This window comes from Mastigoproctus giganteus, chromosome 7 (genome assembly GCF_048544385.1).
Source record: "Mastigoproctus giganteus isolate SK-2022 chromosome 7, ASM4854438v1, whole genome shotgun sequence".
NCBI lineage: Eukaryota > Metazoa > Arthropoda > Arachnida > Uropygi > Thelyphonidae > Mastigoproctus > Mastigoproctus giganteus.
The window spans coordinates 127113093-127126754 of NC_143581.1; the positions used below are offsets into that span (position 1 = coordinate 127113093).

The 13662-nt window shown below is 39.2% G+C and overlaps 1 protein-coding gene across 1 annotated transcript in view; it reads right to left on the minus strand.

The window, feature by feature from the left end:
* Positions 1-299: 299 nt before the first annotated feature.
* Positions 300-13662, minus strand: part of retm (real-time) — a 310490-nt gene continuing 297127 nt past the window's right edge. The window contains exon 14 of the mRNA XM_090377088.1: positions 300-471. Within this exon, the coding sequence (XP_090233214.1) occupies positions 378-471 (94 nt within the window). The 3' untranslated portion in view covers positions 300-377. The remainder of the gene's footprint in view (positions 472-13662) is intronic.

Below are 13662 nucleotides of genomic sequence, written 5' to 3' on the forward strand. Positions count from 1 at the left end.
AAAACAAACAAGACCAATATATCACACTTCCTACTAAGAACGGTATGACAACTTATATTCTGCTCAATGAATATTTAGGTACTTATAAAGCACTAAAATATTCTGATAAGTTTATTACCCATCACAGAAATTTTGAGCACTGAAACAACAACATGTGAGTGTTGCAGGCTATATAAAAGTTACCTATATTTTCTTAATATTATCCCCATTCTTATGTACAGATTAATATGCTACAAATATTAAATAAGATTTCTTTCAGGCATCACGTGAGTATATATATATATATATATATATATATATATATATATGGATATATTTTTATACATGTATGGAAGTGTGTGTGTGTGTGAATAGTTTTTTGTTTAACATGTTCACTGTCATCTAGATGGACATGAACTGACAGCTGATTGTTCCCCCGATGAAGTACAAGTAGTGCCACTTTGTGATGACTGAAGGCTTGACATGGATCCTCTGAAAATAAAATGAAAGGGAAATTTAAGGGAAATTTTAAAATAAAATGAAAGGGAAATCTCCTTATTTTTAAAGTACCTAATCAAATATTCCAGAAAGCCAATTTACATCTTATTTAGTTTTTCACATAGTTCATAAGAACACTTTCATTTTTTAAAAAATATGGTTTTTTTTTTTATTTTTAGAACATGGGTTATAGGTAACACTGTATTTAACCAGATGTCAATATGCACTGTAATTTAAAACATGCTACTTCAATACATACTTAAATTCCCTTGTCTAAAAATTTAAGCTTTAAGTTTTAGAATGACCAATACACACATATTAGCAAGTTACAAGTTGCAGAGGATGTGTTTTATGACATCAAGTATAGTTTTGAGAGATAGCCTTGTAACAACTATAAGCTTTTTACTAATGTTTAAAATGAAATATAGCTTAATTCGAAAATATTTTAAGTATAAATACTCTACCAAAACAAAATTAGTCCTTAGTTAAGAAAACAGACTGTTGTCAACTTTTGACTATCAAAAAAGCTGGACACTGAGTAACTGTAAGTAGGAGTAAAACAAAGTTGTTTTACGCAAAACAAGCAAAATTTTTACTGTTCGGTAGTCACGTGCATGACAATAGTCATCAATGAAATTTTAAATTGGAAAACAATAAATGGTAATTGCACTTTCAGCTCTTAATACCTTCCTATCTTAAGATAATTTATTGTATCTATGTGAATCAAGGTAAGCTGGCAATTAGTTTTCTGAGTAATTTGCACACAAATTGGAGGACAATAGCCATCCAGGTGAATAATTGAATTGCAATTCTACTCTCCAATTCACATTACTACATTCTGGTTTGCTTTTAATTCCCAGTTATTTTATTCTGTCTTTGTTATGATTTCAGTTTTTGCTTACGGGTAATGTGAGTTAGTCACTCACACACTTTTGTAGATTTACAGGATGACTGTTTTCTACAGCAATATATTAGAGAGAGGCAACAAAAGGAAGCAATACTCTCTGATCTGGTTATCAGCAGTGATAATACATGTATTAAGAATCTGCAGATATAAAATTTTTTTTATATCTGCAGATGTAGAATTTTTTTCAGCCTGGATTGTACTTGTTAACAGGAGAGATTGCTTCTACAGGGATGGGATACACTTAAATAGAAAGGGTGCAAGAATATTTGCTGATGCTATCGAGGCAGTGTTAGGTGGGTCGGAAAACTGCTAGCTTGGGGGGGGGGAGACAAAGACCAATAGATTGACAGTAGCCACTGGCAGAGGTGAAAGAGATTCTTGCACTGCTTCTATTAGAATGAGCAGAAGCCTGAAAAATAAGATGCATGATATTTCAGAGACTGCTGGGAGCCGTTGCGGAGCCATTGGGTACAAGTAAACACATGGGTTGTGTTAGGGTAGCTAAGAATAGAAACAGGTGCAGGTATACTTGCGTGTACACCAATGCTAGGAGTTTAGTAAATAAATTTGATGAATTTGAGGTATTGCTCAAAACATCAAAGGCAGACATTGTTGGGATATCAGAGACGTGGTGTCACACAGATATAAGGGATGCAGAACTGGAATTTGGGGAGTACAACGTCTACAGAAAGGATAGACAGGATAGGAAGGGGGGAGGGGTTATGCTATTAGTTAAGAAACACATAAAAACCAAGGAAGTGAAGCCAGTCGACATCGCTGGACAGTGCAGTGTTGAGTCAGTTTGGTGTGACATAAGCATTGGGAGATCAAGATTGAGAGTAGGAGTGTGCTATAGGCCTAATGACTCTGATGAGTATAATAAGAAACTGTACAGGGAAATAGAGTGGGCCAGTAAATCAGAGAGTCTTATAATGGGAGATTTTAATTTCCCAGATATTGACTGGAATTTGGGGGCTGGTCACTCACACACTAGCAGGGCTTTTGTGGATTTATTGGATGATTGTTTTCTACATCAGCATGTTCGGGAGGCAACTAGAGGGAGTAATACTCTTGATTTGATTATCAGCAGTGATTCTTCATGCATTAAGAATCTGCAGATAAATGAACCACTAGGTGGCAGTGATCACAGTGTGCTGAAGTGGGATTTACTGAAAGAGGTAACTACCATTAGGGGTAAAGGGAAGGGTTATTGCTTCCGTAAAGGCGACTACGATGGACTGAGACAGTATTTAAATTCTATACAGTGGGACCAACTGATGATGTTACCAACAGCATATTCAGAATGGGAAGCATTCAAAGAATTAATCTTGGAAGCTACTAGGCTTTACATACCAACTAAGAAATATTGTTCAAGGTTTAGGCCAAAATGCATGTCAGATGAACTAATGAGGCATATGGCAGAGAAGAAAAATGCATGGGATACTTACAAATTAACACATGACACAGAAGCCTATGATAGATACAAGTTGATATGCAACCAAGTTACAAAGGAGGTTAGGCAGGCGAAGGCAGATTACGAGAAATCCTTGGCAAGGGATGCAAAGAAAAACAGCAAAGAGTTCTTTACTTATGTAAACTCTAGAAGGAAGGGGATGAATCAGATTGGTCCACTTGATATTGATGGGTCAACTGTTGATGACCCTGCTTAGGTAGCTAACAAACTAAATGAATATTTTGCATCGACATTCACACATGAGGAGTTATTCAGCGCGGGGAATGCCAGAGGTGTATTCAACTCTAGCAGTAAGCTACAGAATCTTGAAATAAATGGGAGTAAAGTGGAGGAGAAACTGTTGAAGATAAACACAAGAAAGGCACCCAGGGTGGATGGGATCTATCCAGTTATATTAAAGGAGGCAGCAAAGGAAGTAAGCAAACCCTTAGCCATAATTATGAGAGCTTCCTTGGACTCAGGGGAGGTACCCATAGACTGGAAATGTGCAAATGTGACCCCAATTCACAAAGGAGGATCAAAGGCTGACACAAGTAATTATAGACCTGTGAGCTTAACTTCTGTTCCAGGAAAATTAATGGAGGCACTGGTTAAAGAAACACTGCAGGATCATTTAGACAAGACTTCAGTTATAGCTCGGACACAGCATGGTTTTGTTAAGGGGAAGTCTTGCCTGACCAACTTGATTGGATACTATGATGCAGTCACAAAAGAACTGGATGCAGGGAATAGCTTTGATATTATATACTTGGATCTTAGAAAGGCTTTTGATACTGTTGCACATGGAAGACTGCTACACAAATTGGAGCAGTGTGACATTGGAGGCAAATTGCTGCTATGGATAAAGGGGTGGTTGAGGGGGAGAAGACAGAGAGTGGTAATCAATGGACACTGCTCATCGTGGACTAATGTTATTAGTGGAGTCCCTCAGGGCTCAGTGTTGGGTCCATTATTGTTTTCTGTATTTATAAATGATATTGATGATGGTACAAAGGGTACTAGGAAAGTTTTGCAATACAGCTTTGTTTATTTAATTTTTTCAAAGTAATTTCCTCTACATTCAATACACCTCTCCATCCTCCGAAACCAATCTTTAAACCAGTTCTGCCAAGTTTCACTAGGGAGTAAAGCACACTCGTTGTCCCAAGCCCGTAGAAGGTCCTCATCACTGGAAAACCGCTTCCCTTTTAGCTTCATTTTCACATGCGGGAACAGTGCAAAGTCGCAGGGAGCAAGGTCTGGACTGTAGGGAGGGTGCTCGAGAAGTTTCAGTCCTGTCGTGGTCAAATATTCGGTGCAGGCTTTGGCGCGGTGAGCTGCAGCATTATCGTAATGGAGGTACCAGGTGTCCATTCTTGACTTTGGCCGCAGGTTCTTCATAGATCCAATGACTTTAGGCAGGCATTGTTCAGTATACCATTTTGCTGTGACTATCTTCTGCATGTCCAAAACGACACGTTCCACAATTCCACTCGATTTGAAAAATACAGCTATCATTTTCTTCTTTACAGATCGGGATTTTCTGACAATTACGGGTGTGTCGTCATCATCAAAGACCCAAACTTTGTTTTGAGCTTTGGTCGGCAGATCGTAATAGTACAGCCAAGTCTCGTCACCTGTCACGATGTTGTTCACATACCGAGATTGTCCCTTATCAAACTTTTTTAACATCTCCCGGCACCAAGTCACACGTCGTGTCATCTGCTCTTCAGTCAGTTGATGCGGCACCCAGAGAGAACAAAGTTTCTTCACGTGCAAATGATCTTGCAGAATCGAACGAATTGCTGGTGCATTTAGGCCCAAACTATCCTCTATCTGTTGGTAGGTCACTCGCCTGTTTTCGTCAAGCATTTTCCTCACAGCAGTAACGTTTTCCTCCGTAACTGACGTTCGTGGCCTTCCCGGCCTCTCAGAATCCTCCAGAGTGAAATTTCCCCTTTGGAATTCTCTATACCACCTGAATATCGTTGTATGATGTGGACAATCATCATCTAGTGCAAGAGTCATTTCTTCTAAGCACTGGTCTATGGTTAAACCACGCACGAAAGTATACCGCAAAACTGTCCTTATCTCATTTCGTGACCACGATGCCATCGCAAGCACTTTACACTCTCACTACTAATGAATAACTGAGCCCATCGACTTGGCGCGGCGGCTACTATGCACGTATGAACATGTCTCAACATGCAGCAACAAGCAGCTTCCTGTGATTCATTGTTGCATCATATTGCAAAACTTTCCTAGTACCCTTTGTGTATCAAGCTTAATGTCCAAGTTTGCAGACGATACAAAGGTTGGCAGGGTTGTCAAGGACACTACTGACACTATGCTGCTGCAACAGGATCTGGAAAGGTTGAGCAGATGGGCTGAGAGGTGGCAAATGAAGTTTAACACTGAGAAATGTAAAGTACTACACATGGGAAACAGAACCCCAGTGCAACGTATCAACTCTGTGGTACTACACTGACAGTGGTAGAGAATGAAAGGGACTTGGGGGTGGTTGTGCAGGCAGATATGAAGTTCTCTGAGCAGTGCAGACGGGCTGGAAGAGTAGCTCATGGAGTATTGTCAATGATATACAGGAATTTTTCCAGCAGGGATAAGGAGGTGATTATTCCCTTGTATAAGGCAATGGTCAGGCCACACCTAGAGTACTGTATATAGGTCTGGAGGCCTCATTTCAAGAAGGATGTAGTGCTGCTGGAACGAGTACAGAGAAGGGCAACAAGATTAGTGAATGGAACAAAGGGGTGCTCTTAAGAAGAAAGGCTTAAGTTTTGCAAATTACAGTGTCTGGAGACTAGGCACCAGCGAGGTGATCTGATAGAGGTGTATAAAGCCTTGAATGGTTTGAGCATGCTCAATGCTGATGGGATTCTTCCTCCAGCTCAGAATAATCACCTGAGAGGGCATAAATTCAAATTGAGGAAAGACAGATGTAGAATAGACGTGCGGAAATTTGCCTTTAGCCAGTGGGTGGTTGGTTGGTGGAACAGACTGCCATCCCTTGTGGTGGAGGTTGATAGCCTAAATAAGTTTAAGGCTCAGCTGGACAGGTATTTTGAACGAACAGAGGGGTGAAGTGGAAGTGGGGGTTTTTTTTTTTTTTTGGCTGATGCTGCATAAGCTTGCTTTCTTGCATCAAATGCCTCTACTAATGCTAATGCTAATGCTAAAACCCAATGGTACCAGTAATCACGCTGATGTAGGATTTACTTAAAGATATAACTACTGTCCAGGGCAAAGAAGACAGCTTTTTCTTTCGTAAGGGTGACTACAGTAGTCTCAGACATTTTAAATTCTATGCAGTGGGAGCAACTGATCATGTTACCAACAGAAAATTCTAAATGGGAAGCAATTTTAGATGCTTCTAGAATTTTCATACCTTGCTAAGAAATACTGTTCAAGATGTAGACTTAATTAGATGTCAGATGAACTTATGAGACTTGTGGCAGAGAAGAAATATGTGTGCAATGCCTATAAATTATCAGGTGGTACAGAAGCCTATGGCATATATATAAATTAGTCTGCAATCAAATCACAAAGGAGGTTAGGCAAGCTACAGCAGATTATGAGATGGTCTCTGGTAAAGAGCAGCAGCAGCACAGACTTCTATGCTTATATTAACAGTAGAAGGAAGGGGTTGAATCACATTGGGCAAATGTGATTCAACCACTTGATGTCAATGGGTTAACTGTTGATGAAACTGCTCAGGTATTTTTCATCTAAATTCACACACGAGGAATGCTTTAGGTAAGAGGATGCCAGAAATTTATCAAACTCTTAACAGGAAACTAAATGATTTTGTGATATCTGAAAGGAAAGTGGTAGAGAAATCATTGAAGTTGAATATAAAAATAGTGCCTGGGGTGGATGGAATCCATCCAATTATACCAAGGGAGGCAGTAAAGGAGGTAAGTAAACCCCTAGCCATAATTATGAGAGCATCATTTTGATTGAGGGAGGTCCCAATGACTGGAGATGTATGAAAAAAAAAACCGGCCTCCGTAGCCGAGTGGGCAGGAGCGGTAGTGCAGTAGCACACGTATCCTCAATTCATAAGGGGGGGATAAAAAGCACACTATGCATGAATAATTACAGACTGTTAGCTTAACATCTGTTCCTGGGAAAATAATGGAGTCATTGGTTAAAGAAGTAATGCAGGATTATCTAGACAGGAATTATATTGTAGTCACAGCATGGATTTGTTAAGAGGTAGTCTTATCTGACCAATCTGATTGGATACTATGATGCATTGACTAAGGAACTAGATGCAAATGCTTGGATTTCAATCTATGTTGCCATATACTGTTGCACATAAAAGAATGCTGTACAAACTGGAGAAGTGTGGTGTTAAGGGCAAGTTACTGCCATGGATAAAGGGATGGTTGAGTGGAAGAAGACAGAGTAGTTATAAATGGGCACTTCTCTTCAGTGCTGAGCTCATTGTTGTTTTCAATATTTGTTAATATATTGAAGGTATCACAGGCTTAATGCCCAAGTTTGCAGATGATTCAAAGATTGGCAGGGTGGTTAATGACAGTAATCAGGGCGAGTTACTGCAACAAAATCTAGGAAAATTATGTTGATGGGCTGAGATATGGTAGTTGGAGTTTAACATTGACAAATGCAAGGTACTGCATATGGATAGCAGTAACCTCAGATTAACATACCAAATGTGTGGTACTAAAATCAGGGAAGTGGAAAATTAAATGACCTGGTAATTGTGCAGTCAGGACAGCTCATGGCATTTTGTCAGTGATATACAGAAACTTTGCTAGCAGGAATAAGGTGGTGATCATCCCTTTGTATAAGGCCATGGTTAAGCTGCATCTTAAGTATTGTGTACATGTCTGGAGGTCTCACTTAGGAAGGATGTAGATCTGCTGGAATGGGTGCAGAGAAGGGCAATCAGATTGGTGAAGGTTACAAAAGTGTGCTCTTACCTAAGAAAGGCTATTGTTCTGCAAATTGCAGCTTCTGGAGACTAGGCACCTGGGGGAACCTGACTGAGGTGTTCAAGGCCATGAATGGATTGAGTAAGCAGAATGTGAATGGAATTCTTTCTCTTGCTGAGACTACACACATGAGGGGGCATATATTCAAGCTAATGAAGGATGGTTGCAGGAGAGATGTGCAGAAGTTTTCCTTCAGTCAGTGGGTGGTGGATCGTTGGAACAAACTTCCATCCATTGTTGTACAAGTGGATGGTTTGAATAATTCAAGAATGAACTAGACCAATTCTTAGAGGGTATGGATGGGTGAAGTGTGTATTAAGTTCCCCCCCCCCCTAGCTGATGCTTTATTGCATCCTTTGCCTCTACTAATACACTGGTGTGCAAAACTTAAGGAACAACACTATTTCTAAAGGTTACAACCACAAAATCTTCACTTAAGGTACTCTTTACTGATGAGAGTAGATTCAGTCTCAGCAACGATTCCTGACGTCAGCTAATCTGGCGAGAGGTTGGCACACGGTATCACCTCGCAAACATCACTGAAAGGGATTGATATGGCAGTTGAGGTGTTCTTGTCTGGGTAGGTGTTATCTTGAATGGATGTACACAACTCCAGATTGGAAGACAGTACCGGTGCATGCTACTGTACTGAGGTAATCCTTCCCCATGTGCGTCTGTTCCAAGGTGCCATTGACCCCGAGTTCGTATTTATGGATGATAACGTGACACCCTATTGCACTTCAGCTGTTGATATGCTTTTGGAAAGTGAGCATATTGTTCGTATGGATTGGCCTGCCCATTCCAACAATCTAAATCCTATCAAACACATATGGGACGCTCTGGGGAGATGCCTAGCGGCACATCCACACCCACCAGAAAATGTTCACCAGCTGAAGATGGTATTGACAGAGGAATGGATAATGTTACTGCAAGAACTTATCAACAACATTGTTCTAAGTATGGACAAGCCTGCATCGACATTAGGGGTGGCCATATCTCCTACTGAGGATCACCTCTTCCCTTTGTTACATCTATGGAGTGATGAATATGTATCATGGCAACCAGTGCTATGTTGCCATTTTTGAATAAAGTCCCTCTGTACCGTTTTGTTTGTATTGTGTTGTTTCCTTCATCATTTCTGTGCCTCACGAAGTTCCTTTGGTATGCTTTTCCCATATCCAGGCCAATCCTATGAGAAGCTACAGGTGAAAACCTGATTGGTCCTTAAATTTTGCACACCAGTGTACTAAATGGTAATTGCATTTGTAGCTCTTAATACCTTCCTCCTATCTTTAGCTAATTTATTATTTATGTGAATCAAGGTCAGCTTTCAATTCATTTTCTGAGTAATTTTCGCACAATTTGGACTGGAGGACAACAGTCATCCAGATGACTAATCGCATTACAATTGTACTCTCCATTTCACATTGTTGCATTTTGTCACGTTGTTGATTTCCAGTTATTTATTCTGTCCTTGTTATGATTTCAGTTTTTACTTAGATTTTAGAGTGCTGTATCCTAATTTTCTCCTACTTTATTCAATTATGATACACTTTTTGGCTTTTATGGCTGAAATTTTTGTATATATATTCATGAATATGTCCTGTAAAGATAAATAGCTTTTAACAAAACTGTTTCTGTATATTTACTGTAATAAAATATTATTATTTTTCAAACGAAATATTTTCTTTTGAAAAATACTAATAAATATCCTATTAGTACTGAACATTAGATTATTCCATGATGAACCTTCTATAAATAATAAACGTATCGAGAAAATAATCATAATTGATATAAATATTCAATATTTCTCTCATCATTGATAGAATATTCACTATCAATGTGTGACACAATTATTCTATCAAATTAAATTTGATATTAAATTAAATGATTATTTATGACCATCCTTCCAGAAAATCAATACCTGTTTATAATGTATCTGAATAGACCAATAAGGATACCTAATGTGAAATTACAAATTACTGGAGAACAGTCATCCATGCGACTACTGAAGGTTTAAAGTCCATATTGCATTATAAATTAAATTTCACTGATATAACATACACACTTTATATTAAAATACAGGCATAGGACTGTTTACCAGTACAGTATGCTTTGAAACATTAGCTAGAATTTTTCTGTTTGTAGATGTCTGCTAGATATCAAGTGGTTATGATTGCTTCAAGAAAGGCATTGTTGCAGATCTTACACATCTTCAGAAATGTTGAGTCAAAGTTCTGTTTATAAAAACACTACTGCTCTTTAGGCTTGGCTGTCAAGAGCATGAACTCTTTCTCCCCTACATTTTGCTGACTACCGGCATCCCTCACTTAGTAGTGCTCTTAATTTGGGCTGCAAAAACAGTTCCTCCTCTTAATGCAGTCATTTATTGACTGCATTAAGAGGAGGAAATACAGCAACTGAAAATAATGTAAATAATTTTAACTGGTTGGTAAAAGCAGTGCTGCTGGCTGATTTTAAGGTATCATTTCTCTTTATAACGGTATTATATGAAAACCCCAAACACGAAAGGTATCAAAACCTATAGTACTTAGTACCATGCATGGGTTGAAGGAGAAGTACTGGGGGGGGATGCCGGAAACTTTGCTCTAGAAACTAAACATGGGTTTCACCACTTCAAGCCTCCAATAAGCAAAGTGGTGGTATTGCACTGGTTGATGAGAGTCATCTACCACCTAAAAATGCAGAAGAAATATTTCAACCTTTAAATATAAACTTTTTATACACAAATTATGCAAAGAAGCTTATTTTAAAACTCTATTGCATCAGCAGGCTGATAGTGCATTGTCAGTTGCTATTTTATTTGTACAACATTTGAAATGCAGTGATTCCATGACTATTATTGTTCTGTGTCCTTCTAATGAGATGGAACTCAATGATCATGATGTTTTTAATTTTAAGTTGCTCCATTTATTGGTGATGGTGCAATGGTTGGTTTAATTATCAAAGGTGTGACATTTCACATTATTTGGCTTCAGTGTTTTTAAGGGACATCTGTCTAAATTTGGTTATAACTGGCTTGTAACTTATGGCATATTGGCTTTCTATTTAAAGTATACAAAAGGAATACATATCTAAAAAATGTTAGGTACATAACCCTTCCACAACACTTTCTCTCAATTTAGTTCCCTCTCCATTTCCTTCAATGTTTCTATATATATCAAAATACTTTTTTAATTGTATTTGCTTCTTACAAGGCTTATCCATTCTATGACCCATTTTAATTTACATATGCAACTCCATTCATATTATGTTTCAGGCAACATTTTGTTGGTTGTCTTTCTTTATTTTATTTTATTTCTCTTTATTATGTTTCACAATCTATTAATTAATTGTAATTTTAATCTATTTAACATGACTGTGGTTAGCTTAGTTGCTCATACTTTGATTTTATATTCCATGTCCTTGATTTATATAGCGGCGGGGGTCTCCATATTCATGGGGGTTGTGCAAAAATGTGAAATTCCGCAAAAATCTGTACTCTCACCCAAATAGTCCCAGATATTTTCTATGTATGCCCAAACACTCACGCAACCATTTTACAATTAACTGAAAAATGTTTAAATGTGTTTAAAAGGTTTTAATTGTATTTCACAATAATCAGTAACATTTTAGACCCATGTTTCGAAAATACTGTATCAAAATTTTATTACATAGTTAAGAACAAGGCATGCACCAGGGTATTCACCACAGGATTCAGTACTCCTCAGTAGTAGGGGTCTCAGAGGATGGAGAAGAATCCGGGTTGCTGATGTTGAGACTTCTGGTTTGGGGGTATGAGGAGTTTTAGGTGTCGATGTAGAAGTTGTCCTTTTCATGAACACTGTGATGGGAAGCTGTTTATTCTTTTGTTTGAACTCGCTGAACATGGCTGTGTATGGTGTCAAAATATTGTTGAAGCTTTCCTTGAACTTCATTGTACGAATCGTGTTGTCATCGTATTTGTAGAAGAAGTCAGCAAGGCGTTTGGTGTCACGCATTACCTGCGCTAGGTTTTCCAAGTCGAACTTATTCTCTTGGAGTGGTTCTTTCTCAATCTCATCCTCAGAGTTGGAACAAACAAGCTCCTCGAGTTCATAATCAGTTAGTGTTGTTGCCTATCCATCAATTAAATCATTGATGTCCTCCTTCTCTAAGTCCTCGAAACCTACACCCCCTGTTCTGGCCAACTCCTTTATTTCTGTGATGGTTTTCTTGCACTGTTTGTTTGGAATGGTTCGTAGTTTGTCTGGACTGAAGTCATGCACAATCTAGTGCCACAAGTTCTTCCAACAGGCATCTACAGACTTGTCCTTGAATGTCTTCCAGTGCGTTTTTTTAGGAAGAGACTGTCACCTATGGTGAAGTCCGTCCAAAACTGAATAACATTGAGGTTGTCGTTGCTGTCCATGGCCGTAACGATTCAGTCCACACACCTTTTCATATAGTTTGCTTTAAAGGCCTTGATTACCCCGTTTGAGCAGCTGGATAAGGGAGATAGTGTTAGGAGGTACAAAGACCACTGTCTTCATTTGCATAGTCTTGTGCATCACTTGGGTGTCTTGGGGCATTGTCCAGCACAAGGAGGACTTTAAATGGAAGCCCCCTTTCCTCCAGGTATTCCTTAACTTCGGGGATGAAGCAGTGGTGGAATCAGTTCAGGACGAGGTTCTTCGCCATCCAGGCTTTTGTGTTCCACATCCAGTGCACAGGCAGTATATTCTTGTTACGTCCTCTAAGAGCTCTTGGGTTCTGCATGCGGAAAATTAGACCAGGCCTTGTCATATGGCCTGTTGCATTGCTGCAAACTACCAATGTAACTCTATCTCATGCTGCCTCAAATCCTAGGGCCTTCTTCTTCTCTTCAACAACTATAGAGGTGCGTGAGACGTCTTCTTCCAGAACAATGCTGTCTCATCGACATCAAAAACCTGTTCAGGTTTATATCCATTTTCCTCGATGAGCTTCTTGAGTTGCGCAGGGTGGGCCTTATATGAGCCTTCTCGACATTTATCTAGAATTCGCACTTTCTTGGCCCTTTTAAGCTTTTGTCTGTCACTAGATGCACTACATTCAGAACTCATGGGTATTCACATAAGCACAGGTAGTAATTTAAGAACTAGTAGCCTAACGCAGACACACACAACACACAAAGGTCACAAGCCGTCCCACTCGGATGACGTTCACTGCGAGACTGAAACAAACTATTACATTAGGGTAACCAGGTAATTTCTTACATATATCCAAGTCTATCGTGTCTGTAAATTGCGTGTGTTCTCTGGTCGATTTTCCTGTTTTGCTGCACGAAAACACCTCAGTTTCTGGCTAGGACCTTGCTAACTACACCTGAGACTGACTAACTCAGCCACAGAGTGAACTAAGCCCATAAAAGTTTCTCATGTCATCAAGAGGATTCGAACCCGGCCTTTTCCACCCAGTGTGGGAAAGATGGTGGCGATACCACTGTGCTACCCATGCAGACACTGCGACACTGAAGTCGCACGTGCCCCACCATCACTCAGGGTGAATGCAGAGAGCAGCAGCCAAATTTTTAGTATGATAAATTTTGCAACCGCCAACACGAAAACACAAATCAGCAATTACAGTTCCCGTGAATATGGAGATCCGACTGTACTTCACTTTCCAGTTAGCAGTTTGGCTTCGTGTTTTGCGGGTGTTTAGGCTATTTTGTTTAATTTTTCACTTCATAAAGCCCACCATTGTGCAAATCTACTACATTGGCGGGCCAGTAATGTATTGTCAAATGCTGTTTGATGCACTGATTTGTATAATATTCAAAATGCAGCGATTCCATGGCTATTATTGTTCTGTGATCTTTTGATGAG